The sequence below is a fragment of the Pinus tabuliformis genome, chromosome 3_2 (genome assembly GCF_031772625.1).
Source record: "Pinus tabuliformis cultivar Carrire ecotype Pingquan chromosome 3_2, CPIR1, whole genome shotgun sequence".
Taxonomy (NCBI): Eukaryota; Viridiplantae; Streptophyta; class Pinopsida; order Pinales; family Pinaceae; genus Pinus; species Pinus tabuliformis.
The window spans coordinates 376,531,049-376,557,731 of NC_142302.1; the positions used below are offsets into that span (position 1 = coordinate 376,531,049).

General features: G+C 39.8%; 1 protein-coding gene across 4 annotated transcripts in view; it reads right to left on the reverse strand.

Moving 5' to 3' along the window:
* Positions 1-23,515, reverse strand: part of LOC149180987 (uncharacterized) — a 335,201-nt gene extending 311,686 nt beyond the window's left edge. Inside the window, exons 1-3 of one of the 4 annotated variants that reach the window (XR_016256981.1) lie at positions 22,909-23,512; positions 3,702-3,846; positions 3,265-3,392 (exon numbers count right to left, since the gene is read on the reverse strand). Coding sequence is in view for 3 of the 4 variants with exons in the window: in XM_089416394.1 (XP_089272520.1) it covers positions 3,265-3,392; positions 3,702-3,846; positions 22,909-23,031 (396 nt within the window). In the remaining variant the exon portion in view is untranslated. Of the gene's footprint in view, positions 1-3,264; positions 3,393-3,701; positions 3,847-22,908 lie in introns of all 4 variants that reach the window. The other 3 variants (XM_089416394.1, XM_089416395.1, XM_089416393.1) reach the window with 3 other exon arrangements.
* Positions 23,516-26,683: the final 3,168 nt, after the last annotated feature.

Sequence of the window (26,683 nt, forward strand, 5' to 3'; positions counted from 1 at the left end):
TCATTAGACCTTATATCAACTTTAAGCCCTCCTTAGTTGAAAACCTTTTTCGTGATCATTATAGGTAAGCATCCCTTATGGGATTAATTTCACCACTAAATAGCTAGAAAAAAGCCACAAAGGTGACAGTGTTGATTAATCTCTTATTACCATGAGACCTAGGTTACCTAGTGGGACTTCACACTAAGTCTGCTAGATTTTGCATTAACAATCCCCACAAGGGAGGCTTTCCCGGCAAGATTTAGAGGTTAAATGACCTAAGAATCTAAGCCAAATAGCTTGCTAAGGGACTTGCACCTGAACACCCTAAAGTATATTCAATAAAATCAAGGTTACGGGTGGAAAAAGAGCTTATGGGATAGAGGGAATTGTTCGCAAGGCCTTAGAGGCCGAGATATGGTGTATAGAAGTCAAAATAAGATTTCCCACTAGCCACCATCAACTAATGAATGTTGTTATAAGTTAAGGTTTTACAGGAATGCAGATTTAGAGCATACAAAACAATATAGCAGCAATGAAAACACCCTATAAATGGTAGGATCAACAAGGATTTGAGGTTGTTCAAGGAGGTAAACAAGGGATATGTTAAACAATAGTTTTAATGGTTGAAAATGCACAAAACTCTAAAGATTGTTGAAATTTGTAACTAGGTTTGGTCTTCATAATATTTTATGTACCCTTGATCTTCTGTATGTGATTTATATATATATATATATATATATATATATATTATTGCTATTTTTATAGCATGGGTTTCATGCTCAAGTTTAATTTGTTCTAGGTCAAAGCACCCATTGTGTGCTTCTAGGTTTTGTCATAAGAGTCATTGTCATATGTATTAGACCCTATTGGGCATTTTGTAACAAGTCAAAAGAATTTATTGAGTCCGTTGACCCTGCCGCCTACACCTACCTATAGTTAATGAGAAAAACCTTTAACCCCACAAGGTGTGGTTGGTGGTAGGGAACTAAGAGAAGGGGCTGTCACCTATTCCCAACTCTCTTCGCTTAACTATCTCCTAAGCTAGCTATGGGGGGTGGTCAATAAAAGAAAACTAAGTTAAAGATGTGAGGTTTTTAGGAGAGAATGTTAGAGTGAAATGGATTACTTTTTAAGATTACAAGCAAATATGATGTGAGCAAATAATGAAATAGCCATTAACAACCATCAACACATGAAATAGGCAGAAGCATATGAAAGACCAGTGCCTTCTAAAGTATTGCTCAAAAACGAAAAATATTTTCTTAATATAAATGAAATGCTTTCAAATAAAAGCACAAGTAATCCTGAAAATGAAACAAGAAAATGTTAGCACAATAAAATAAAATAAGCAATACAAGATATAAGGATGTTTTCAAATATATATGATCAATTGCCAAATCAAAGCATACAAAGATATCTTGCAAAAGGAAAACAATTAGTATCTACTTGCAAAATATAGATGAAATAATGCTTGCCAAAGCGAAGTATTCAATTCAACAACAAGTAAAATGACCAATTGCAAGTAAAACCATGAGATGTGTTAATATAAAATGCACTTACACTAGATTTGGATGCAATTATCTTGGTTGCTTTTAATATAAAATGCCTAATTTAGATGAGAAGTCCTCCTCTTGAGCTCTTACCAAAGGGTAAAAATTGGGGTGACTATAAGAAAGAGGGAGCACGGCCACGGTGGTGTCATTAACAATACCCGTCCCCTGAGTCTTACGAGCCAGCAAGGACATGGTGGTGTCATTAACAATACCCGTCTCCTAAGTCTTACGAGCCAGCGTGTCCCTCGTATCAAGAAGCTCTTTGGGCTCATCCATTAGGAGGACATCTTCAAAATAAAGTTGCTATGATGGGACCATTTTGGAGGGATTGGTTATAGAGCTTTGGTCACCCTGTACAATAGTATGAATCTAGAGGATATAGTTCATTTTACATCAATGATGTGCTAGCACCTGTTCTCAATGCACATTAGGTTTCCATTGATTCAAAGGACAAGTGGATTTTCCAGCTTCATAGTGCTTGGTGTGTTTGACTTTCCTATAAAGATGTGGGTTTTTGCATGGCTAATTATTTATTAGGGGCTCCCGTCCAAGGCCAAGTTGGCAAAGAATAGCCTTTATGATGGTCTCTGCGCTATTTTCAATGATCTAAGATAGTGAAGCATATTTTATGGGATTGTTAGTTTGTGAAGAATGTTTGGAAGTACAAACAGGATGAGCATTCACTGTTCAGTTCTCCTCCAGGGCAGGATTCACTAGTGCTGACCCTATTTGGTGATTGCAGATATTTGGTCCATTGCTCCATCACTGGGATTTGGCAGTGCCGAAGGATCTCCATGCTATTTATCCTCTAGAAGATCTGTTGTCAGTATGTTTTTTGATCATGAGGTCAGTTCTTTGTCTGTATGTTTTTTGATCATGAGGTCAGTGCTTTGTCTGTTTTTTTGGTACCATGTGGCACGATGAGGTACATATGCAATCCTTGGCCAAAGGTTCCTTGCTGATAAATGATGACAAATCTTTAGATGCGGTAGCTTATTCTGATTTTATTTCTGCCTTCGTGGTTTTGAGGAAGATGATATAAGCTCCATTTTATATACCCTTCCACTATTTTGACTCGCTGATGTAAATATTTTTCTTTATATATATGACATATTTCTCAAAAATGAAGAACTCCTCAATCTGAAGAATTTGCAAAAACATATTTGCATAATTGGAGCCTTGCCTGGTAGCCAAGGAAGCATGTTGAAGTTGATCAGTGCTTGATCAAGAGAAGTTTCAGAAGCTATTGAGGTTCGTGCCAGGGGAGGAGAAGATGTAGCATTTCTACTTTCATCTAACCTTTGCTTTAGTCACCCACTCTAGCTAGTCTATGGAAAACTAGGTTTCAAATACATGTATCTAGATGTACATCAACCATTTACAAAGGTGTTTTTGTCATGTACTAAGGGTTGTAGCATATGCCTCATTGTCTGGTTTCTTGTCAGTTTTGAAGTCAGATTGGTTGTTTAATCAACTCTTAAATACTAGCTGCTACCAGTTTAAATAAACATGTGGAATTTTTAGATGGAGATCGGCCAGGAGCTGGATTTGTTTTCTTTTTTTTTAAACATGTTATTATAAAAATAATGAAAATAATATTCGAAGCAAAAGGAATTTGTAAAATAGGGCAAACAAACTAGTTTAGTCAGATCTCACCTTCTATGTAAAGTTACACCTAATGATATTTTAACTCATAAAAGTAACCTAAAAAATACTCATATTTGCCCACCTGGTCACGAAGAAGACCCAGGATCAAATATATTGCATGTTCTGCACACGATAAAGAATTTCCAGAGGTGTTACCAGGGATCCTTGCAACTTTGATCCCAAATTTTGTGGCAGCCTCAATATCTACACCTGGTACCATAATGTGTATGTTTATTCAGGACTAAGGTTCCATATGATGATATTTGTTTCATTCACTTAACCAAAAAAGCCCTCACAAATAGAAAAATGATGTCATCAAATCTAACATAATAAGAGCTGAGGTCTATCAAAAATGAAAACAAGTATCAGAATCTGACTGCCTAAATATGAAAAAGAGAAGATATTACAAGCTAAAATAAGATGCATTTGAAATTTCACGTCTAGAATTAATCAGAAACATTTAATGGGTAAAATATTTAATATAGAAAGCCATCATTTTCAAATCAAAAAAGAGTATACCTTCCAGTCCTACACCAAACTGTACGATTAACTTCATTTGTCTTGCAAGAGAAATAACATTTGCATCAAGCTTCATCCCTCGAACTACACATATGTCATAATTTGCAATAACATCAGGAACTTTGTCAAAGGCCATAGCATCAACCTACAATCCAAAAGAAATGGGCAACTCTTAGAATTGCTTGATCTTGTTAATTTAGGAATAGGAATAATGGATTTTGTTTAAGGACAAAATAGGAGGGAACTTGGGACAAAAAATACAATTACTCTAATTCAAAAAGCTAGCAAAATCACAAGGAAAAATGACAACTTCATGTTTTTGAAAAATTAAAAAATTGCTTTGTGCAGATGATGAAACTCTATATTGAAAAATATCTTAGAATGATTTTAAGTGCTTCTGGTCATTGTTACCCACCTGTCAGGAGGGGTATATATACTTTACAGTGCAGCATTTATCACCATTGGTTGCCAAGGGTCACAAGTCAAGAGCCATGTAAAAACCATTTGAGGACCTATATTGGGTATCCTAGACATGTGTCTTTGTCTTTGAGTCGATATCCAGTTATTTGCTTGAATCATGCCCTGTCTCTTGAAAATTTCACCAAAGTCACTTTTGTCCCTAATCGGATTTGAGGACTTCAAGTGGACTCTGTTGAGGACTCATGGTTTTATGGGAGCCTCCATTTGTAGGGGTGATCACTGTTGATTTTTTGGTAGCATCGGATGTGCTCTAGCCATGAAATTGGTGGAGAGGCTAAGGCACATGAGATCCCCAACACCCAGAAATCGTTTGGAGAAATTCCACCCAGAAGAAGAGATATTAAAATATTAATGTGTATTAATATACAATGGGTGAGAAAGTTCTAAGTGACGAGGATCAAGCCAGTTCTAATCTTAGCCGTTGATTAGGGACTTAATCTCGGCTGTTGAATCGTCAACAGGAAAAGTATAAGAGGAGGCTTGAGGGTCAATTGGAGACTTACCAAAAGAGATTAAGAATTTGATTTTTTGGGGTTGGGTTTGTTGAGGAAATCAAGTTAGAGATCAGTTACAGTGAGGGGCAATTCAGCAAGGAATTTCTATCCAAGGATGAAGAATACATAGCAGAGAGGCAGTGAAGTGCCGGAAGAGGAAGCGCGAGCCCAAGAAGGGCTGACGCAGAGGCCTGAGGAGCCAATGCAGAGGACGCAAAGGGTTGTAGAGGCTGACATAGAAGCTGTAGAGGCTGACGCAGAAGTTGTAGAGGCTGACGCAAAGGACGCAAAGGGCTTCAGAGGCAGCGCTGGGAGATTCTGTGGGGCAAACTGGGAGCTAATCAGTAGATCCTAGGCCGGGAGAGGGTGACGCAGTTCCAGAGGGGGTGACGCAATTCCAGAGTAGTGCTTGGAGCAACTTTCGCTATCCAACACAAGAAACAGTCAAAGTCACTGTGGGGTTGATAATCTGATTGTTGATTTGCCGAAATATCTGTCTCCGGAGAGAGGTACTACTACCAAGGATATTCTTTGAAGGGTGAGCCATTTCTGGCACCCTAGTTGTATTCAGAAATCTGCTTAATAACAAAACCCTCTATATGTTGCACCGGTTTTCCCGAAATTGAGTTTTTCCAGGGACAATTGTCCAAAAATAACGGTGTCCCTTGTGTTATTGTTTCTGTTTACTTCAGTGCATGATCTGTATATCTGTGAAGGCTACATTTGTGTTTACTTCGATGTTTATGCAATTAAATAACTTGTTAATGTAAAGAACAAGTAGGAGATAGTAAACTAGAAATTGCAGTAGGGTTTTTGATGTGTTAGATTCAGGAATTTTCACATGGTATCAGAGCGATTGCAGATCATAGGAGACTGAAGGCACCAGCCGAGAAATCTAAGAGTTTGCAGCAGAGAAGCAGCTGTCCCGAGAGACAGCGTTGTTCTAGAGCCAGAGACGCAGAAGGAAGGGTGACGCAGTGCAGAGAAGGTGACGCAGAGGCTCACGTAGTGCCTGCATCAGCATTCTGAGCCAGGAGAGGAAGACGCAGTAGATGGGAGGAGCCCACACAGTAGCTGCATCAGCTGTCCAGGCCAGCGCAGAGGCAAAGGGGGGGCAGATCAGGCCTACGCAGTGCCAAGTCATCTTTCTCAGCCAGGAAGGATTGACGCAGTGGCCAGGAGGAGTTGATCCAATTCTCACTGTGATTGCGCAGAGCCAGAAGGGCTCAGATTCTTCGAGTTGCCAGGGCTAAGGGAGTTGGGCAGATTTTGATTTGAGGAGTTGGTTGGACGTTGTGTTTTTCATTGCAGAACAGTGTCTAAGGGGACTGAACCAAGGTAGAGGGAAGCACTACCTCGACAAATTTCTAGCCAAGAAATCTAGATCTGAGTTGCAGCGACAAAGGAGGATTAGAGAGGAGTGATTCGACAGTTGGCCGGAGGATTTCCAAGAGGGAAATCAAGACTCAGAGGGAGTCTAGAGAAGAGGAGCAAAGATGGCAGTGAACGAATTGAGGGATCAGGACAGATTGGACGAGGCTTCCAATTTTGTCATCTAGAAGGTCAAGATCCTAGCAATCTTGGATAAACAATGCATCAAGGACTATGCCTTGAGAACTGTAGATGTCCCAGTTGACCCTGATGCAAATGAAAAGTATGAGGAGGCCCAGGCGAAGACGAAATGCATGATCCTAGACGGGGTCAAGGATCATGTCATACCACATATTGCTGAGAAGAACATGGCAAGGGAGATGTGGCAGACCCTGGCCACCTTATACCAAGGCTCTTCCATGCAGCGGAAGATGTTATTGGAAAATCAGCTGAGGTCATATCAGATGTAGAAAGGAGAGGAGATAGATCCCTTCCTTCTTAGGTTGCAAGGGATTCGCGACCAGCTTACTTCCGTGGGGTCTACACTGGATCCCGAGTTCATGGTCAGAACTGCCCTGAATGTAGTCTTTGAGGAGTGGGAGACATTTGTCCAAAGCATCTTGGGCAGAGTGACTCTCCCCAGTTGGGAGGAGATGTGGGCAGCTCTTCGACAGGAAGAGCTCAGGAGAATGACCAAGGCAGGGAGTAGCGGGAAAGGAGTTCGAATCAAGAAGGAGGAGGAGGATGCAGCTCTAGCATCTGCGGGACAACAGGGGGTTCAGAAGAGGAAGAAGAAAGACATCTCCAAGGTCAAGTGCTTCAATTGTGGAGAGCTGGTACATTTTACATCTCAATGCCCCAGGAAGAAAGGCAAGGGAGAAGCTTCAGACGCAAAGGTTGCTCCAGCAAAGGCGAAGAAGGATGTCGAGACTGATGACGATTGTGCCATGAGTGCTCATGCGCCTCTAGAGAAGAGGTGGGGAGACAGAGTTTGTAGTCAAGATGACTACGGAAGAGGGGCAGGATCCTTGAGGTACCCAAACTTTTGGATCACATCCAACTACGGGAGCCCTCAAAGACGGTAGCAGGATGACAGGTGTCGGGTGGAGCAAGGTGTGATGGAGCGACAAGGCAGTGCTAGAGTGCAGAAGTCTGTAGCAGCGTAGTGGAGCTTGCAGCAGTGCGAAAGGCACAGAAGAGGTTTCAGCAGCACAATGCCAGCAGAGGGAGCACAAAATAGCAGCAAGGGTAGCTTCAGCATCACGAGGCTTCCAAACTGACCAGGATGTCAGTGTTTGGGTGAAGTCAGTTACTTACTTCTCGGTAACTAAGTTGCAGTGCAGCAGTTAGCAGTGGCAGTGCTATGGGCAGCATGATGCAGCATGTTGAGAGGGAGTTGCAGTACAGATGTAGCAGTGGCAATGGCAGTGTCATGGGCAGCAGTACAAGAAGCAGCAGTGTAGTGGATGTGGGGCAGCAGGCCAAGCATCAGCACAGAGGACCGATTCGAAGGATCAGTGTGATGCTTCTATGGTGAGGCATTACTAGAGCACATTCCTCGCTAAGAGGAAGCGTTGATTTTTTGGTAGCATCGAATGTGATCTAGCCATGAAATTGGTGGAGACGCTAAGGCACGTGAGATCTCCAAGACCCAGAATTCGTTTGTAGAAAATCCACTCGAATGAAGGGATATTAAAAAAATTAATATATTTAATGGGTCCCTAAGTCTAAACTTAGGAAAATAAAAATATTAATGTGTATTAATATAAAATGGGTGAGAAAGTTCTAAGTGACAAGGATCAAGCCAGTTCTAATCTTAGCCACTGATTAGGGACTTAATCTTGGTTGTTGAATTGTCAACGGGAAAAGTATAAAAGGAGGCTTGAGGGTCAGTTGGAGACACACCAAGAAAGATCAAGAATTCGATTTTTTGGGGCTGGGTTTGCTGAGGAAATCGAGTTAGAGATCAGTTGCAGTGAGGGGCAGTTCAGCAAGGGATTTCAATCCAAGGCTGAAGAATACATAGCAGAGAGGCAATGAAGTGCCGGAAGAGGCAGCGCAGGCCCAAGAAGGGTTGACACAGAGGCCTGAGGAGCCAGCGCAGAGGACGCAGAGGGCCGTAGAGGCTAACGCAGAAGTCGTAGAGGCTGACGCAGAGGACACAGAGGGCTTCAGAGGCAGCGCTAGGAGATTCTGTGGGGCAGATTGGGAGCTGATCAACAGATCCTGAGCCAAGAGAGGGTGACGCAGTTCCAGAGCAGTGCTTGGAGCAGCTTTCGTTGTCCAGCACAAGGAACAGTCAGAGTCACTATGGGGTTGATCATCCAGTTGTTGATTTGCCAGAATATCTGTCTCCGGAGAGAGGTACTACTGCCAAGGATATTCTCTGAAGGGTGAGCCATTTCTGGCACCCTAGTTGTATTCAGAAATCTGCTTAATAATAAAACCCTCTATATGTTGCACCGGTTTTCCCGAATTGGGTTTTTCCGGGGACGATTGTCCAAAAATAACGATGTCCCTTGTGTTATTGTTTCTGTTTACTTCAGTGCATGATCTATATATCTGTGAAGGTTGCATTTGTGTTTACTTTGATGTTTATGCAATTAAATAACTTGTTAATGTAAAGAACAAGTAGGAGATAGTAAACCAAAAATTGCAGTAGGGGTTTCAAATGTGTTAGATTCAGGAATTTTCACAATCACCATTGTATACACCAATCCAACGCACATCAAGGTGCACCTATGTCATACCACATGGTTAGAGTCTACCGAGTATGTATGTGACCGTGGCCTTGGTGCAGACTGCAGTTTTCCTCATGACAACTCTCAAAGCATAGCAATCTCTTTTAACAACATTCACATTTTCCGAGACAATTCACGGTTCCCAACGCAATGTGGTCCTAGTGGTACAAAAACGAATTACTAGCCACCGGTCGAATTGCTATATATAGAGCCAAATTACCAATCTCGGAGCTAGAACCGAGAGACAAAATTTCCTGCTATGCAAAATCCAACTCAGAATTGTGGGCCGAGATTGTATCGAGAGCAGCTGAAATTTTCTTAATCAGGCAAATGTGCAAAGTCAACATTCTGAGCATTGAGCAAATCATTGATCCATGCGACGTATATGTCAAGCCAGGAGGGTAACTCCACGAATAACTTGTCTATTGCATTAGTCAATTCATGAATATATACACGAGTGGAGAGACTCTTGGAATTCCAATTCCCGGGCCTCTTGGTTTTCTCTAATGCATAACTAAAACTATTTAGAATAATTCCCAATCCTTTCATATTAGGTGTCAACATCTCCCCCCTTAATCTGAAGGGATGTTGGTGAGTCCAAGCATCATTTTGAATCTTTCAAACTTTTCCCTTCCAAGCGCTTTCGTGAAGATGTTTGCAATCTGCTCATTGTGGAACAATGTCGTAGGTGGATTGTCTTGGCCTGAACATGATGTCAAATTAGATGATATTTTGTATTTATGTGCTTGGTTCGATCATTGAACTTTGGGTTCTTGGCCAACTTTATTGCAGAAGTGTTATCAATCAAAAGAGGAGTTGAATGTACTTGTTTCTCCTGCAAATCTTCCAGAATTTTCCTGAGCCACACAATTTCCTTCGTTGCTTCAATTGTTGCCACATATTCTACCTCAGTTGTGGAATCTACTGGAACTGATTGTTTGCGTGACCTCCAGGAGACAGCTCCTGATCCAAGACTCATAACATAACCTGAAGTAGATACTCCAGTTTCTTTATCTCCATTGAAATCTGAATCAGAGTATCCAATCAAGTTGAAGTCACCCACCTGTGTATACTTGAGTCCAAAGTCTTGAGTTCCCTTCAAGTACTTTAGAACTCTTTTTGTAGCAGACCAATGACCCTCACAAGGCTTTTGCATAAAACTGGAGAGGATTCCAACAGTAAATTAAATGTCTGGTCTGGTAGTAGTCAAGTAGTTGAGACTTCCTACGAGCTGTCTATACTTCGTTGCATCCTCAAATTATTTTCCTTCAGTGGATGTGAGCTTTAAGTTTTGTTCCATTGGAGTAGTCAAAGGATTGCACTTAGCCATGCCAAACCTGTTCAACAGATCTCCAATGTACTTCTTCTGAGAGAGGAATATAAACTTCGGGCATTGGGTTACTTCAATACCAAGATAGTAGTGAACATAGCCCAAATCTATCATTTCAAAACCTTTCCTTAGTTCCTTCTTTATGGATGCAATGTAACTCTCATTGTTCCCTGTCATCAAAAGATCATCTACATACACCACAAGATATACAACTGTTTTGCCGACTTTCTTGACAAACAAAGTTGCATCATCAAGATCATAATGTTTGAAATTGAGCTTCAAAAGATGCTCAGTCAACTTCTCATACCAGGCTTGCGATGCTTGCTTGAGACCATACAAAGATTTTACAAGCTTGCGTACTTTATGTTCCTAACCCTTCATAACAAATCCTTCTCGTTGGGACATAAAAGCATTCTCTTTCAAATCTCCATTCAAGAAAGCAGTTTTTACATCCATTTGATGGATTTTCCAACTATTCTAAGCTACCAAGGCAAAGAGTGTTCGGGTGGTAGCCCATTTTGTTGTGGGGGCAAAAGTCTCTTCATAATCGACCCCTTCCTTCTGTGCAAAACCTTTTGCCACAAGCCTGGCTTTGTGCTTGTCAAGTGAGCTATCTACTTTATACTTGTTCTTAAAGACCCACTTGTAGCCAATTGATTTGGTTCCCAATGGAGTATCAACCAGCTTCCAGGTGCCATTCTTTATCAAGGCATCATATTCTTTCTGCATCGCTTCTTTCCATTCATCATGAGAAGCGGCTTCTTTGAAGGAAGTTGGTTTGAAATTTGTAGACAAATTCAGTTCACAATCATAAGAAACATCCATATCAACCGGTGAATCAAGATTGTCTACATCACCTCCATTCTATCTGGTTGAGCTTCTTGTTCCTGTCTTTCCAACCTCATCAGGACGAACACTTTCAAGTGTCTTTGTCAGCCATTTTGGAGGACCTTTCTGAGATGGCCCAGGCTGCTCAGTTGACTGAGATGGGGCTGAATCAAGATTTAGTCTCCCAATTCTGTCAATCAAAGTGTCATCAGTGGCTGGAGCTTCATGCGGGGGAGAGAGTGCTTCAGAAGAAGATTCCACAGATTGATCCAGTATAGGAATCCCCCCTTCAAGATGTGGAATATCATTATCAAATTCTTGAAAAGACTTTGCATGTTTGAATCTATCCAAGCGATCAAGTTGTCGCTCAACAACATTGTCAGTCTTAGAAGATTCAAGAAAGATCACATCTCTAGATATTATAAACTTCTTGTTCACTTCATCATAGAGACGGTATGCTTTGGAGGTATTTGAGTACCCTAAGAAGATACATTTGTGATTCCTTGCACCGAGTTTGTTTCTTTGTTCCTTAGGTATTAAGGCATAGCAGGTGGAACCAAAAACCATGAGATGCCTCACCGAAGGAATGTGGCCATACCACATTTCATAGGGAGTCTTGTTTTTTATAGCATTAGATGGACACCTATTCTTTATATACACAGCACATAAAACTGCATCAGCCAAAAACATCATTTTAACATTCTTGAAAAATATCATGGAACGTGCCATATTTAAGATCGTCGTGTTCATTCTTTCAGCTACTCTTTTCTGTTGGGGATTATAAGGCACAGTTGTTTGATGTTTGATCCCATGCTGGTGAAGATAGTTTTCAAATTCATTTGAAGTGTATTCTTTTCCATTATTAGTGTGAATAGAGCCAATATGAGATTGTGTATCATTTTCAATCCATGCATGAAATTTTTTGAATGTTTCAAAAGCTTCAGATTTGTTCTTCAATAAATAAACCCAACACATTCTGGTGTAGTCATCAATAAATGTCATCATATATTTATTACCATTTGCAGAAGGAACAAGCATTGGACCACATAAATCAGAATGAATGAGTTCAAGTTTTCTATGTGCTTTAGAATGAGAATCATGAAAAGATTGTTTGTTGTGCTTTCCTAAGATACAAGCATCACATTGCTTAAGTTTCCTAGGAATAGTAAGCAAACCAGTAACACCATTTTTCTTCAACAAATGGAGGTTGTCATAGTTCAAGTGTCCAAATCTAGCATGCCATAAAAGGCTTGATGGAAATGTACCTTCATCATAATGAAAATTGTATGAAAAGTTTTGTGCACGAGCAGAGGTTCCTTGCAGCTTCAGAAGTCTTTCTTCTTCTATCCCAGTCATGACAAGTGAGTGATCTAATGCTTTTCTGACCTCAACTTTGCCATCAAATATGTGAATGGAGTGTCCTTGTTGGCAGATGTGGACCAAAGACAGCAAGTTTCTCCTCAGCTCTGGAAGGTATAGAACACCATCTAGAAGAAATTCTAGAAGACCAAGTAGTTTGAGCCTGATGGTGCCAAGCCCTGATGGCTTGAGTTTTGACTTGTCTACAAAGTATACTGCTCCATCAACATTATCAATGAATTCTTCAAAGAAATCTCTTCTGAAAGTCATGTGGAAAGTTGCTCCTGAATCAAGCAACCAAGCATCTTTCCATGAAGCAAGTGAAGCATTGAATAAGTCTTCAGTTACTCCAATGTTGCAATGTGCCACAACATAATGAGCAGATTCAGGTGTTTTACCTTTCCCTTTGTCAGGTGTTTTACCTTTTCCTTCATTTCCTTCCTACTCAATTCTGTCAAAAGGCATTTTACATGTGGAAGCATCATGTCCATCTCTACTACATCATATGCAATGAAGATCAAACCTTTCTCCTTGGAAATGCCTGCTCCCTTGCCTCTAAAATTCTTCCTTCCTCTTTCTCTTCGGCCACCTCTTCCTCTAGAAGAATCTTGTGCATGATTCTTCTCTTTTGTGCAAGGCACACAACTTCTTCAAAAGACCGAGGAGTTGCCTCCTTCCCAAAAGCCTTCTCTCTTTCAGCAAACTTCTTCTCAAGGGAGTCAAAGGTAATCTCCTTAAGGTTGCCACTTGCTTGCAATGACTCAAGATAATGTGAATAGGTGGGATACACTGCCTTGACATAACCTATGAGAGGAATATCTATTTCAACACCAATGGCTTTTATGCCATGCATAATGGATCTTACTTCTAATGCTAAGGCAAGAGGGTCATCATTTTTCAACTCAAGATTGAACAACTTTATCATCAATTGAACTACTTCAAGTTCAGAGTGTGAGTCATACAATTTCTTCAACTTCCTTAAGGCTTCAAAGGCATTTGAAAATGGAGAAATATGTCAACTCACCTCTTCATTTACTAACACTACAATCAAGGCATAGACCTTGTTGTTCTTGTTTTCCCAAATGGCAAGCTCCTTATTTGAAGTAGGCTTTTCAAGTACAATGTCTCCTTCTCCTTCACAAATCCCTTTCCACAACTCATTGAAAATAAGGGTGTGTTTTATCTTCCGAGACCACTCATGATAGTTCTCTTTTCCAAAGAGAACTACACCCACAATGGAGATGAACGAATGCATCATATAGTCTAATCTGGCCTCGAAATTACAGTGGTTGCAATAAAAGGTTGATGTATTTGCAATAAAGCTGACTGGTTATGTCTACAAAAAAAATCATCAATTAAAATATAGGCTCTCAAATATATCCTCCAACATATACCTTGGTATATGTAATTTCATATCATATATAATATGGCCATTACAAAACTCAACAAATTCATATGCCATTATTTATATCTCATCACATTACATATATATGTCACGGCCTTTTCCTTTTCTAAATCCATTATATTCCCCCATATATCATATATCACACATGGTCTTCAAAAAACGGCTAACATAGATATAAAAATGTTACATGGTCATAGTTTTAACTTCAACGCACCATGTATATAAACAATTCCAACACACCATTGACAGTCATAAGGAACATCAACATTGTCATAAAAACTCACCGCATATAAACAACGCACCGAACAGCACTTACATTGCATATACCAATTCACTAGGTTTCAACCAACCTCAACATACCAGGATACCAATGTGCCATCAATATCCCACTGGGTGTGTCATCAACGTACCATAGTTATCATCCTCCAACGCAGCCTTCAAAACACTGCACCAAACGCAGACTTGACTTCTCCACGTTCACCGCACCATCACGATTTCATATATGCAACAACAGACTTCTAATCCACAAAAATCTAGTCAACTGAGCATGAAGTTTGTCACGGGGAGAGGATTTTGTTTCTCGTTTCTCTTGGCAGTTGCATTCCTTAATTCAAAGCAGGAATCTGGACAGTAGTTGTAGGTTAACGCAGTGTTTAACGCACTCAAGGCAAAGAGAGGATGTAGCAGAGAATAATGGGAAGAAAGTAGGAGTTACAGGAGCAGGAGGAAGCTAAAAAAGGGTTGGCTCTGATACCATGTCAAGCTAAGAGGGTAACTCCACGAATAACTTGTCTATTGCATTAGTCAATTCATGAATATATACATGAGTAGAGAGACTCTTGGGATTGCAATTCCCGGGTCTCTTGGTTTTCTCTAATGGATAATTGAAACTATTTACAACATTTACAATAATTCCCAATCCTTTCGGATTAGGTGTCAACAGTATTGATTGACATCGATACTGTGTTGGGCCAAAACTCGTGAAAATTACAAAGGAGCCTGTCCATGGTGGCATAAGAATTGTGAGGTGATTCAATTGGTGTGACCTGAAGATTAATTGCCAAGTCCAAAGGTCAATCGAATGAAGGCGCTGCAAAGGGACTGAGGGGTCTTGAGACCCATTAAAACACGAGCCCTAGAGCACTCTCCTGTAGCAACCAAATTAGTCAAAGCATTGAAAACCATCAGTGTTGTGTAATGCAATGAATTATGTAGGGGCGGAGCATTATTTATAGTGTCAAATTGCCAATTTTATAGAGGTTGAGGTTGCCATCTGCAGCAACATGAATTGAATCCTGAATGGCAGCGTCATGTTAGAGGTTCAATAAGTCTAACAATGAAAGCAGTCCTAAAGGTCAATCGCTTGACATAACTAAACAAAATTAGGAGAATACAGTGAAGTTGTCGCTCAACTTGAGAAGCTCACTCAAAAAGCACAAAGGATCCAGAGGCAATTTGATATGCACTTAAAAATTATGACGGGAGTTGTGTAGCTTATCGAAAGCCAATGATGATTGATGTCAAAGCAAGGGTTGAATATGTTTGATACGTTTATGTTGAAAGATATAGATATGGAAGGTTATAAAAGCGGTAAGGGGAGAAAAGCCATAAAATTTATCATATTATACAAGTAATAAAAAGAATATAGGTGAACCCAACCAAGAAGATCAACAATTACCCAAGTGAACTAGGCGTAATTACAAATTATAAAGATTTGATCAATTTATCTAGTGCGGAATTTGGGAATGATATGAGGTTAGTATTCCTAAAAATCTACCTCTTATTACAAGTATATACCTTGGCAATGACAAGCATGACTGAAGAACTAAATTAAGAGCCAATGAATATTAATGTTCTGTGAATGCTAGAAGGATCAAGCATGATATCGTTGTGGATGTTGATGAATTGAGTGTCAAAGAAATGAAGGTATTGGCTGAGAGGTGTGATGCTTACCCACGGAAGATATACGAAAAATGCTCAGGAATTGAGATACCAAAGGGTGACCTTATAATCGTCAGCAGGGAGCATAACGTTGAAATGTGCTAAGAAATTTGTAAATAATCTCTTGACAGGTCGGCTCCTATATAAACATTTTCAAATATAATTAAACATGTCAAGTCGGCCCTATTTCTATAGTTAGATCAACTATAAATATGCATAATCCTTCCCCAATTTGGTTATGAGCTCAAAGTGATCAAGCAAAAGAAGGAACTCGGCCAGGAACTAGATATGAGAAAACCGCAGAGGAACTCGATCAAGCACAAAACAAGGAACTTGGATCTGTGAAGAGGTTCACAACTTGTGAACCAAAGGAGCTAATTAAGGAAAACAAAGCGAGTTTGTCATCAGTGGTTTTTGGTTATTTTTTTTTGTGGTTTTTTCATGGATTCTTGGAATCTTTTGGAGCAGGTCTCAGCCCTCCCTTGAAAGAATTGCAGACATCGCAAAAAGGTGACTTTTTGTAGCTTGTAGACCTCAAAAAGGTGACTTTCTATAGCTCGCAAACTTTTTGTAGCCAGCAGAGAAGGGAAAGGTCCAAGTTTTGTTGTGTAGGCTAGCAAGAAGAGAATTTCATGGTTGATTGTGTTGATTTCTGGTAGCATTGGAAGTGCTCTAAGTCTCAAATTTTCCAAGGAGGCTTATGCAGATGTATACCAAAGAACCCATAAAGCATTTTGGGAAATTCCACCCAGAAACAGTTTTATTAAAATAATTAATTATTTTTAATGGGACCCTACATCTAAACTTAGGAAAATAAAATAATTAATGGGTATTAATCTAACTTTGGGTGTAACTTCTAAAAGAAGACAAGGATCAAGCAGAAATGATCTTAGCCATTGATTAGCTTCTAATCTGGGTCGTTGAATGCCAACGAGGAGATTATTTAAGGAGGTTTGACGGTCATTTGGGAGACATACAGAGAGTTCAGAGAATCGATTTTCTGAAGCAGAGCAGAGGAGTTGCCAGGAGAATTTCGATAGTGAGTTGTTGTAGTGAGGGGCAGGGATAGTTGGGTTGGAGTATCTTCTCTAGGACCCAGGATACACAGCAAAGAGGCGGAGAGACACCGGGAGGAGGCAGCGCAGACCCAGGAGGGGTTGATACTAGGCCAGAAGGGCTCACACATAGCTTGACGCTGAGCCAGGAGGGCTCACGCAAAAGTTGTGCAGTCTTCAGCGCAGAAATCCGAATTTGCTGAGGGCGCTGACATTTTTGAGCCGAGAGGGCTGGAAACTGCTCCAGAGGGCAGACATTCCCCAATTGGGTTGATGCAGAGCCTTTTGAGGCTGACGCAGAGCCTATGCAAGGCCAGAGCAAAGATAATCGAGGATAGTTTGTTCAGCTGCCGAAACAGTCGGGAATTGCCGGGTGGAGTGAGGTAATCTCACTAAATTTTTCTGCCAGTTTATTTTCTCTGTAACTAGATTGTCGGAAGGGCATACAGAGTTGTATTCAGAAACTACTAGTTAATAAAATAAAACCCTCAGAGTTGCTGCACCGGTTTTCCCGCATTGGGTTTTTCCGAGGTCATTTGTCCAAAAAATACTGTCACTTGTGTGGATTTTTCTCTATTGTTTTGTTCTTATTTTGGGAAAATTAATTAATTAAGTGAAGGTTGCAGTTGTATTAGCTTCGATATTTGTTGTAGGAAGCAATTGATAATTTGTTTCGGTAATTAACAGATAGGAGAAGTTTAATCAGTTGTTGTAGTAGTTGATTCGAGTGGGATTCTCGAATTTTCACATGGTATTAGGGTTGTAAGTGAAAAAGAAGAGCAGTGCCAGAGAACCCAGCGTTGAGCAGAGAAGGAGGTCAAATAGTTGCAGGAGGCAGCAGTTCGAATCCCCAAAGGGATTGCGCAGTCCAAGCCAGGAGGGCTGAATTTTCGAGGAAATTTCTCTCTGAGTGAGTCGACAAAGAGGAAGGGCTTGCAGACCGAAAATTTTATCATGCCAGAGGGAGCAGTGCAGAGCCTCAGCGTGAGGAAAGAGCTGGTGGGAGGCAGTCTTTTCTGCAGGTCGTTTTGTTGGGCAGAAAGACGTCAAAAGAGAAGGAAGAAGCATGGTTGAGGGAATTTCTTCCTCAGTAAGACTTCACGCCAAGAAGTTCGTTTTATTATTGGTTGAGCAGCAACAGTGAGAACCAGAGAGGAGATTTTCGACATTTGTGGCAAAGATGGCAACCAATGGATTGAGGGATCAGGATAGGTTGGACGGAGCATCCAACTATGTCATCTGGAAGGCTAGAATGTCATTCCTTCTAGATGAGCATGCCCTCAAGACATATGTCGACAATGTGGTGCCTGTGCTTGCAGATGCAGGTCCATTGAAGAAGTACAAGGCAGAAATGGTGAAGGCAAAGAGAATGATCCTCGACGGAGTGAAGGATCATGTTGTCTATCACATCGCTAGCAGAGGCACTGCTAAGGAGATGTGGGATGCATTACGTTGTATCAGGGATCTTCGAAGCAGTGGAAGATGTACCTTGAGCAGAAACTGAGATCTGCTCAAATGCAGAAGGGGGAGCGTGTGGATCGATTCCTCATGAAGCATCAAAAGACCCGTGATGAGTTATCTGTTGTGGGGTCTACACCTCAAGACTCGGAGTTGGTTAGACTAGCCCTCAATTTTGTCTCAAATGAGTGGCAAGCCTTTGTCCAGAGTATCCTGGGCAGGGCGACTTTGCCGAATTGGGATGAGATGTGGGCAGCTCTCAAGCAAGAGGAGCTGAGGAGAGACTTGGTCAAGTGTAAACTTAACGGAAGCAGCAACAGTGGGTCGAAGCCCAAGGAGGAGGAGGATAATGCATCCCTTGCATCGAACGGGCAACAGGAGCAGCGGAGGCGGAAGATGGACTTCTCGAAGATAAAGTGCTTCAGGTGTGGTGATATGGGTCACTACGCAACTCATTGTCCTCTCAAGAAGAAGGACAAAGATTAGAAGCACGATCCGAAGGCTACACCCGCGAAGATTGAGGAGGAGGAGTTAGCCATGAGAGCCGTGATACCTCCAGGAGGGAGGTGGGCTGATTTGGAGCTGTAGTTCGAAGGAGCTACAGATTGGCAAGATCCTTGAGGAGCCCACCTCTTGGATCAATTCCTTGCTACAAGATCCCAGATCAGGAATAGCAACATGGACTAGTGTCGGATGGTGTCGAAGAGTGTCGGAGAGACAGTTGCAATGGCTAGGAGTGCCAAAGACTGAGTAGCGCAGAGCAGAGTTGGCAAGAGTACAAATGGAACAGAGCAGAGGTCAACAGCAGAGCAGAAGATTCAGAGGGTCAGTGCAGAGACTAGCAGCAGTCAGGCTCCAGCTTTCACATGGTATCATACCGACCACAGTTAGTTCAGTAATTTGGGATGTTTTTTTGTTGATGATGGAGTAGTAGCAACAATTTGCAGTGCAGTGGCAATTCGTAGTGGCAGTACCAGTAACAGCACAGATGCAGAATTTCAAAGGGAGTTGCAGTACGGATGCAATATTGATAGTGGCAGGGTCAATAGCAGTACAAATGCAGCATTTGCACAGTGGTTGGTGGACAACATGTCAGACATCAGCAGCGCAGAGGACGATGTTATGAAGTCAGTGTGATGTTTCAGATTGAAGGCATTACTAGAGCACATTCCTTGCTAAGAGGGAGTGTTAATTTCTGGTAGCATAGGAAGTGTTCTAAATCTCGAATTTTGTAGGGAGGCTTAGGAACATGTATTCCAAAGAACCCAGAAATCGTTTTAGGAAATTCCACCCCAAAACAGTTTTATTAAAATAATTAATTATTTTTAATGGGACCCTAAGTCTAAACTTAGGAAAATAAAATAATTAATGGGTATTAATCTAACTTTGGGTGTAACTTCTAGAAGAAGACGAGGATCAAGCAAAATGATCTTAGCCATTGATTAGCTTCTAATCTGGGCCGTTGAATGTCAACGAGGAGATTATTTAAGGAGGCTTAAGGGTCATTTGGGAGACATACAGAGAGTTCAGAGAATCGATTTTCTGAAGCAAAGCAGAGGAGTTGCCGAGAGAATTTTGATAGTGAGTTGTTGCAGTGAGGGGAAAGGATAGTTGGGTTGGAGTATCTTCTCCAGGACCTAGGATACGCAGCAGAGAGGCAGAGAGACACCAGGGGGAGCCAGCGCAGACCCAGGAGGGGTTGACACTGGGCTAGAAGGGCCCACACAAAGCTTGACACTGAGCCAGAAGAGCTCACGCAGAAGTTGTGCAGTCTTCAGCGCGGAAGTCCGAGTTTGTTGAGGGCACTAACATTTCTTAGCCGGAAGGGTTGGAAACTGCTCCAAAGGGCAGAAATTGTCCAGTTGAGCTGATCAGAGCCTTTTGAGGCTGATGCAGGGCTTACGCGGGGCCAATGCAGAGATAGCCGGGGATAGTTGGTTCAGTTGCCGAAACAGCTGATAATTGCCGAGTAGAGTGAGATAATCTCACTAAGTTTTTCTGCCAGTTTATTTTCTCTGTAACTGGATTGTCGGAAGGGCATCTAGAGTTGTATTCAGAAACTACTGCTTAATAATATAAAACCCTCAAAGTTGCTGCACCAGTTTTCCCGCATTGGGTTTTTTTGGGAACATTTGTCCAAAAAATATTGTGTCACTTGTATGGATTTTTCTCTATTGTTTTGTTGTTGTTTGGGCAAATTAATTAATTAAGTGAAGGTTGCAGTTGTATTAGCTTTGATATTTGTTGTAGGAAGCAATAGATAATTTGTTTCGGTAATTAACAGATAGGAGAAGTTTAATCAGTTGCTGCAGTAGTTGATTCGGGTGGGATTCTCGAATTTTCACAGATTGATGGTTGGATGAGATGCCTAGAGTGCTCTACAGTGAGTACATTGAGAGAGTCATGAGATTAATGGGTGGGATTGAGTGTGATATAAGCACATAGCTAGTTACCTCACCTTGATGGCTTCAAAGACCAGATTGGGGGTGGTATCTACACTAGATACCTATGGCTTGACAATGGATTGTTCTTATGTAGCCCGTTTCTTGGACCAATTTCTCAAAGGTGTATTATTCTTGTTTTACTATGCAATTTTTATTTCCTGCTATAATGACAAGTTGTGGATGTATTGTATGTTCATCTCTTTTAAAAAGGCATCATAAGCATGGGCGACCATGTTCCTGGGATTTCAATTAATATATGTTTAAACTATTTCGTTGCATCATACTCTTGCACTCAAGCATGCATGGCGAAATCATTTGGTTGATGGCCAAATTTTGAAATTGGATCAAGTGGGTAATCGTTGTGGGTTGAGGAGGCACGGATGAGTACACCATGGGTCCCATAGGCACCACAAAAAATGGTTGAGGGGAAAGGGGAAGAAAAAACCTTTACCTTATAGAGATGTTAAGACAACTTAGTAGAACTACTAAACTGTAACAAGTTAGCTTTGATCTTAGAAACTGGTTCAAAAACATGCTCCAATGAAGAAATTGGAAAAAGATTTAACTTGTTACTAATTCGAGGAAGCAAACCTTGAATTTGATGCAATAGGTGTCCTCTCAACATCGTACCTCAAGCTTGAGGAAAACTCTATTGAAGATCCCAATGACTTGTCGGATGGTTTGTTCACAAATTGTTTGAGCTACAACCACCACCCAACCGAGCATCTTTGTACCCTAATGAGTAGAATTGCTTCTAAACAATAGCCTTGAAGTTGTCCCAGGCATTAGTTTGTCAATGCTAGGGTCTAGGTCAAATTTTACCTCTAGGTGAGAACCTCTTCATCCATGTGTGCACCCCCAAAATCTTATCACCGTCTATTAGATTGGATTGGGTATTGAAGTAAGCCTCGAGACTATGGGGCCAGGAATCCAATTTGCTCCCTATAATGGCTGCATCAAATTTTGGGATGGATAGCTTGGTGTCCATCAGAAAAGATTGTTGGATAATGGGAATAGTTGGAGGTATAGTGTGTGATTGAATCAGTTGTTGTTGTAGTATCGTCTGCTACAACATGGTGATCAACAGTCAGAACATGATCATCACGTCGTACATGAAATTCATTTCGTTGTTGTCTTTATCCAGCAAACTACCAAAGAGTTCCATTTCATTTCTTGCATTTGTTCCACCAAGAGTTAAATAATGCCGCAGTCATCGGAGCTTTCTTTGTCTCTGAAGATTGAGAGAAAAAGGAGCGATGAAGTGAAGTTGAGACAGAAACTATGCAGATTTGAAGCTGGAAATTGCAGATCTGATAAATGACACTGAATACTGCATATAAGATGCTGGGAATTGCTGACAAAATTGGGCAACGAGGTGTTACTTGCATGTCAGCGACCTTGAATCAATAGGGGAAGGTGTTTGACATGCTCTGGACCACTGGAGCAGAGTACAAATGATAGTTCGAGCAGTATTCCAGGTAGGGGAAACCCTGAGGTGGCCGGAATTGCCAAACCTAAAAAGCGCTAATTGTGAAGCTGTAGTACCAATTGATATGAGCACAGTAGGTCAATAATACAAATTCTCACACACAAGAAAGAAGAATATAAGTAACAAAAGCAGATATCATTGACTCGATACCAGGTCTCCTCGGTGAGGAGCAGTAGCTCTACCGATTCTCCTGATTAAAGAAGAAAAAAATCCAAAGGAAATCGCAAATGCAAGTTGCACACTCTATATTCACATATGTTGTGCGCGAGCGCACAAACAAAATTGCAGTGGGTGGACTGTTAAGTAGAAGTAGTTGAAAGCTAGGTCAATATAGTTGAATAGATTTTGGTCCTTGACAATAATACTTTGAGCGTGAAGTGAACTAAAGCATATCATAATAGCATTACTTATGGGAATGTACTTGTACAGGAACAACAAAAAAACCTGAACACGAACAATATACTGTTGCAGAAAAGAAATGAGGTGAAGATGCAGGTTACATCATTCAATTTCTGCTTTCTTGTTTCGCCATTAGGCCATGGCACTGGGCAAAAGGTAGTTAAGGGTTCAAATCGCACTAACTCTGAAAACGACAAACATAGACCTGAATGCCTTCGGCAGACTAGAAGTTACAATTGTGAGATCCATTTGCCTAGCTGGTGATGGCTGTGCCTAATCTAGTTATTGGTTTCAATGCAAGCAAAAGATGACTCGTTAAATTCCCAATGGAATAACAGTCACCATATACCAGTAATATTATGATTCGATGAAATGAAACTAACACGAGCACCACTGAATGAATATCGAGATACCTGGATGAAGGGATAAGGAAGTAAATATTGTTTGGTGTATTCAACGCCAGAAGGGGAGGTAAGACCACAGAAAAGCACCCGTGTTGTAATTGTACCAACAGTTTGGTTGCTGTTTTCTGCCATGCTTCGTCACTCTTCTGATCAATCTCTGCGTTAAGTGAGAGCCGTCGTCCAGTGTAGATGTTACCCTGAACTTCACGGATTTATCAGAATTTAATTTTCCCGAATTCAAATATAAGTGAAGTTTTGGTTGCCAATTTTAAATATTAATGGAGCTTTTCATCCTCGAACCAAAAGAGACACCTGACAACATAACCATCTGTATGAATGCACTGTCTGTACATATATTTTATCAGAATTTAATTTTCCCGAATTCAAATATAAGTGAAGTTTTGGGTTGCCAATTTTAAATATTAATGGAGCTTTTCATCCTCGAACCAAAAGAGACACCTGACAACAAAACCACCATCTGTATGAATGCACTGTCTGTACATATATTTTCATTTACCAATATCTACGCTGAAATGTGAATGTGTAGTTGTCGATTAATCTACATTAGAATAACAGAAGGAAAGATCCTAATGATGGGAGGCCAAATAAGTAATTTGTGAACATCCCTATCAGCAAAGGCTTTCATAAATTAGATAATGCGCAAAGAGGGCTCAGATATATTAAAATTTTATATTATTTTAAGGTAGTTTTTATATAAAAATGTTGTTGACCTAGGTAGGTATTAAAATATATAAATTAAATAGATAAAGGTTAACAGGTATCAATTCTATTTAATATATCTTACATGATTGAAGTTAAAATATCAATAACAACAAAAATGTAATTTTATTATTATAAACTGTGTTAGAATATCACAAAGATTATGTGAAGTTTAGTAGGCTTGGATGCCCCAAACCAATTGGTCTATAGGTATCAATTCTATTTAATATATCTTACATGATTGAAGTTAAAATATTAATAACAACAAAAATGTAATTTTATTATTATAAACTGTGTTAGAATATCACAAAGATTATGTGAAGTTTAGTAGGCTTGGATGTCCCAAACCAATTGGTCTATACCTTACGAATAAAACAAAAACATATTAATAATAAAAAAATTAGTATTAGATATAAATAAAATATTTCAATATTTATATATAGTTGATTAGGGTTATTTTGAGTGGTTGGGCAGAATGGTGGTTATCTTCACCACCTAAGTTCAAATACTTACTAGTGACATGATAATGAGAAGTATGATTTTAGATATCATTTTGGGATTCAACTGCATTAAGTAAGTAATTCATCTATGACCATTTCCATGAGAGGTAGTCGTAATTAACTAATTTCTCATGATTTCATTACATCGGGTGATGCTTACAGGGGTGAAGAACTGGGATTGAAACTAGTGAAATGAATCACATAGCATCAATCATCACTTTCGGGGCTTGCACCCGGTAACGAGGACTTCCCAAGAGGTCACCCATCCCAGATCGCCTCTGGCTCAAGCGCGCTTAACTGTGGAGTTTTCCCCACAATCAAGCCCACTTAGCTTGCTACCCCATTTGCAAAACCTTAGCAAGTATTGTCTCATGAACCATTCAAGTAGAGTTCCCTTCACTTTTTTGAATTAAGTATTGGCTTCATACCCATGAATATTGTCGCATTGAATATATATATATATATATATATATATATAGAGAGAGAGAGAGAGAGAGAGAGAGAGAGAGAGATCTTATTCCTTTAAGACATTCTTTCTAATTCAATATATGAGGGAGATTTGTAATTCCTTTAATGTTTAATGTGAAGTTGACATGTAACATTTTAAAAAATATTAATAGCAAAAGTGATTCAATGTGTGTGCAGATAGATAGATAAATTCTTCGTAAAAAAAGGATAGATAGATAGATAGCATTTAAAATATAGAAAGAGGGAGTTTTCTACTTGTGAATATGAGGGGGCATGTATTAACATTTTAATGTGGAGAATGTGAACCATAAATAAAATATTCAAAATTCAACTATGTATATATTAAACCAAAAAAAAAAAAAAACTTATAATTAAATTTTATTAGTGTTTTGCTCAAAACCACCATAAATCCATCTTAACTCTAGATCTACCAAGAGCCAAGAGGAATCAAATCTCTTTAGGTGCAAATATTTCCTCAAGTTTTTCTCTTAAAAAAAGGTTTGCATCTTGGGAGATTTGATTCCTCTTAGCGTTTGGTAGATACAAAGTTAAATGGATCTATGTTTCCAAAATTTTAATTTAACCACCCTAGATCCATCTCAACACTAGATCTATCAAGCGCTGAGAAGGATCAAATCTCTCGAGGTGAAAACCTCTTTTTTGAGTGCAAAACTTGAAAAAAGGTTTGCACCTCGAGAGATTTTATCCCTCTCGAGACTTGATAAATCCAAAATTAAGATGGAACTAGGCTAGTTTAAGTAAATAAGTTTTTTTTGTGTTACTTATAAGTAGAATCTCAAGGGTATCCTTAAACTTTGTTTATCAAGTGAACCTACGGGTAAGCTGGCAAAATTTGTGTACACACACTCCAATTGATTTTTCACATCTTTATTTCACTAATATTATTTTATAATTATAGATTGAATATTACACAACCACACTTAATCCAGCCATGCCAAATTTTGCTACCTTCGGATGAGCTCCAGGACATGTCAAGCTTGAAGGGGTTTAAGAATGGAGATGGCATTGTTAATTTACCCATTTTGTGTTAGGATCACGAAACACCAAGAGAAGTTGTGGTGTCTAGAGGCATCGTTGTTGGGATCCCACTCGTCACTGGGACAAATTTATGTGGAGCCTTTTTGCCTTTAAACAGGTTATATTCCACATGAACACCATGCGAAAAACCACGGGTTCTCATCAAACCTAGAGCTTGAAAATCACCGATAACTTAATCGAGTCAAGTTTACCCGAACCACCCTAATATCTTGGACATAGATAAAGTATAATATGTGGACTAGTATAATGATAGTAATCAATGGTAGGATGGCGAGTATGTAAATCAGATATCAAGATGTATCATAATTTTCAATATTGAAATCATTGATTTGTAATTATTAAATGTATGCATATCAAATTTGTATACATATTGATCCAACATCTAATTATAACATGTATTAATTATTGTGTTTTAATTTTAGTTTTATTGTAATTTGTTTTAAATAATTTGACCATGTTAATATTTTTTTTCAGAAGAAAAATCACGATGTAATTATATTAAGGAAATATAACAAGCTGTATACATGAGAGGACATATAACATTACATTACATAACATTTTACAACATCGCTGCTATATTGGGTTGTATAGCACATCTCGTCACAATTACCAATAATTATTATGTGGATGGTAGGGATTTAACCTCAAATCATAGATCCATCTTAACTTTAGATTTACCAAGGGCCGAGAGGGATCAAATCTCTAAAGATGCAAACTTCTTATTGTGTGAAAATTTTGAGGAAATGTCTGCACCTTGAGAGATTTGATTCCTCTCGGCTCTTAGTAGATCTAGAGTTAAGATGGATCTATGGTGCTAGTGTAAAGATTTTTTTGCACTCAAAAAGAGATTTGCATCTTGAGAGATTTGATCCATCTGGGCACTCGGCAAATCAGGAGTTAAGATGGATCTATGTGGCGATAAAAGGAATTAATATATAAGTTAAACATGTATACATTTAAAGAAACATTTAACGAGATTGTTAACAACGGAGAGTCGCAGCCACTTTATCATGGAGATTATTAAATTGTAAATAGGA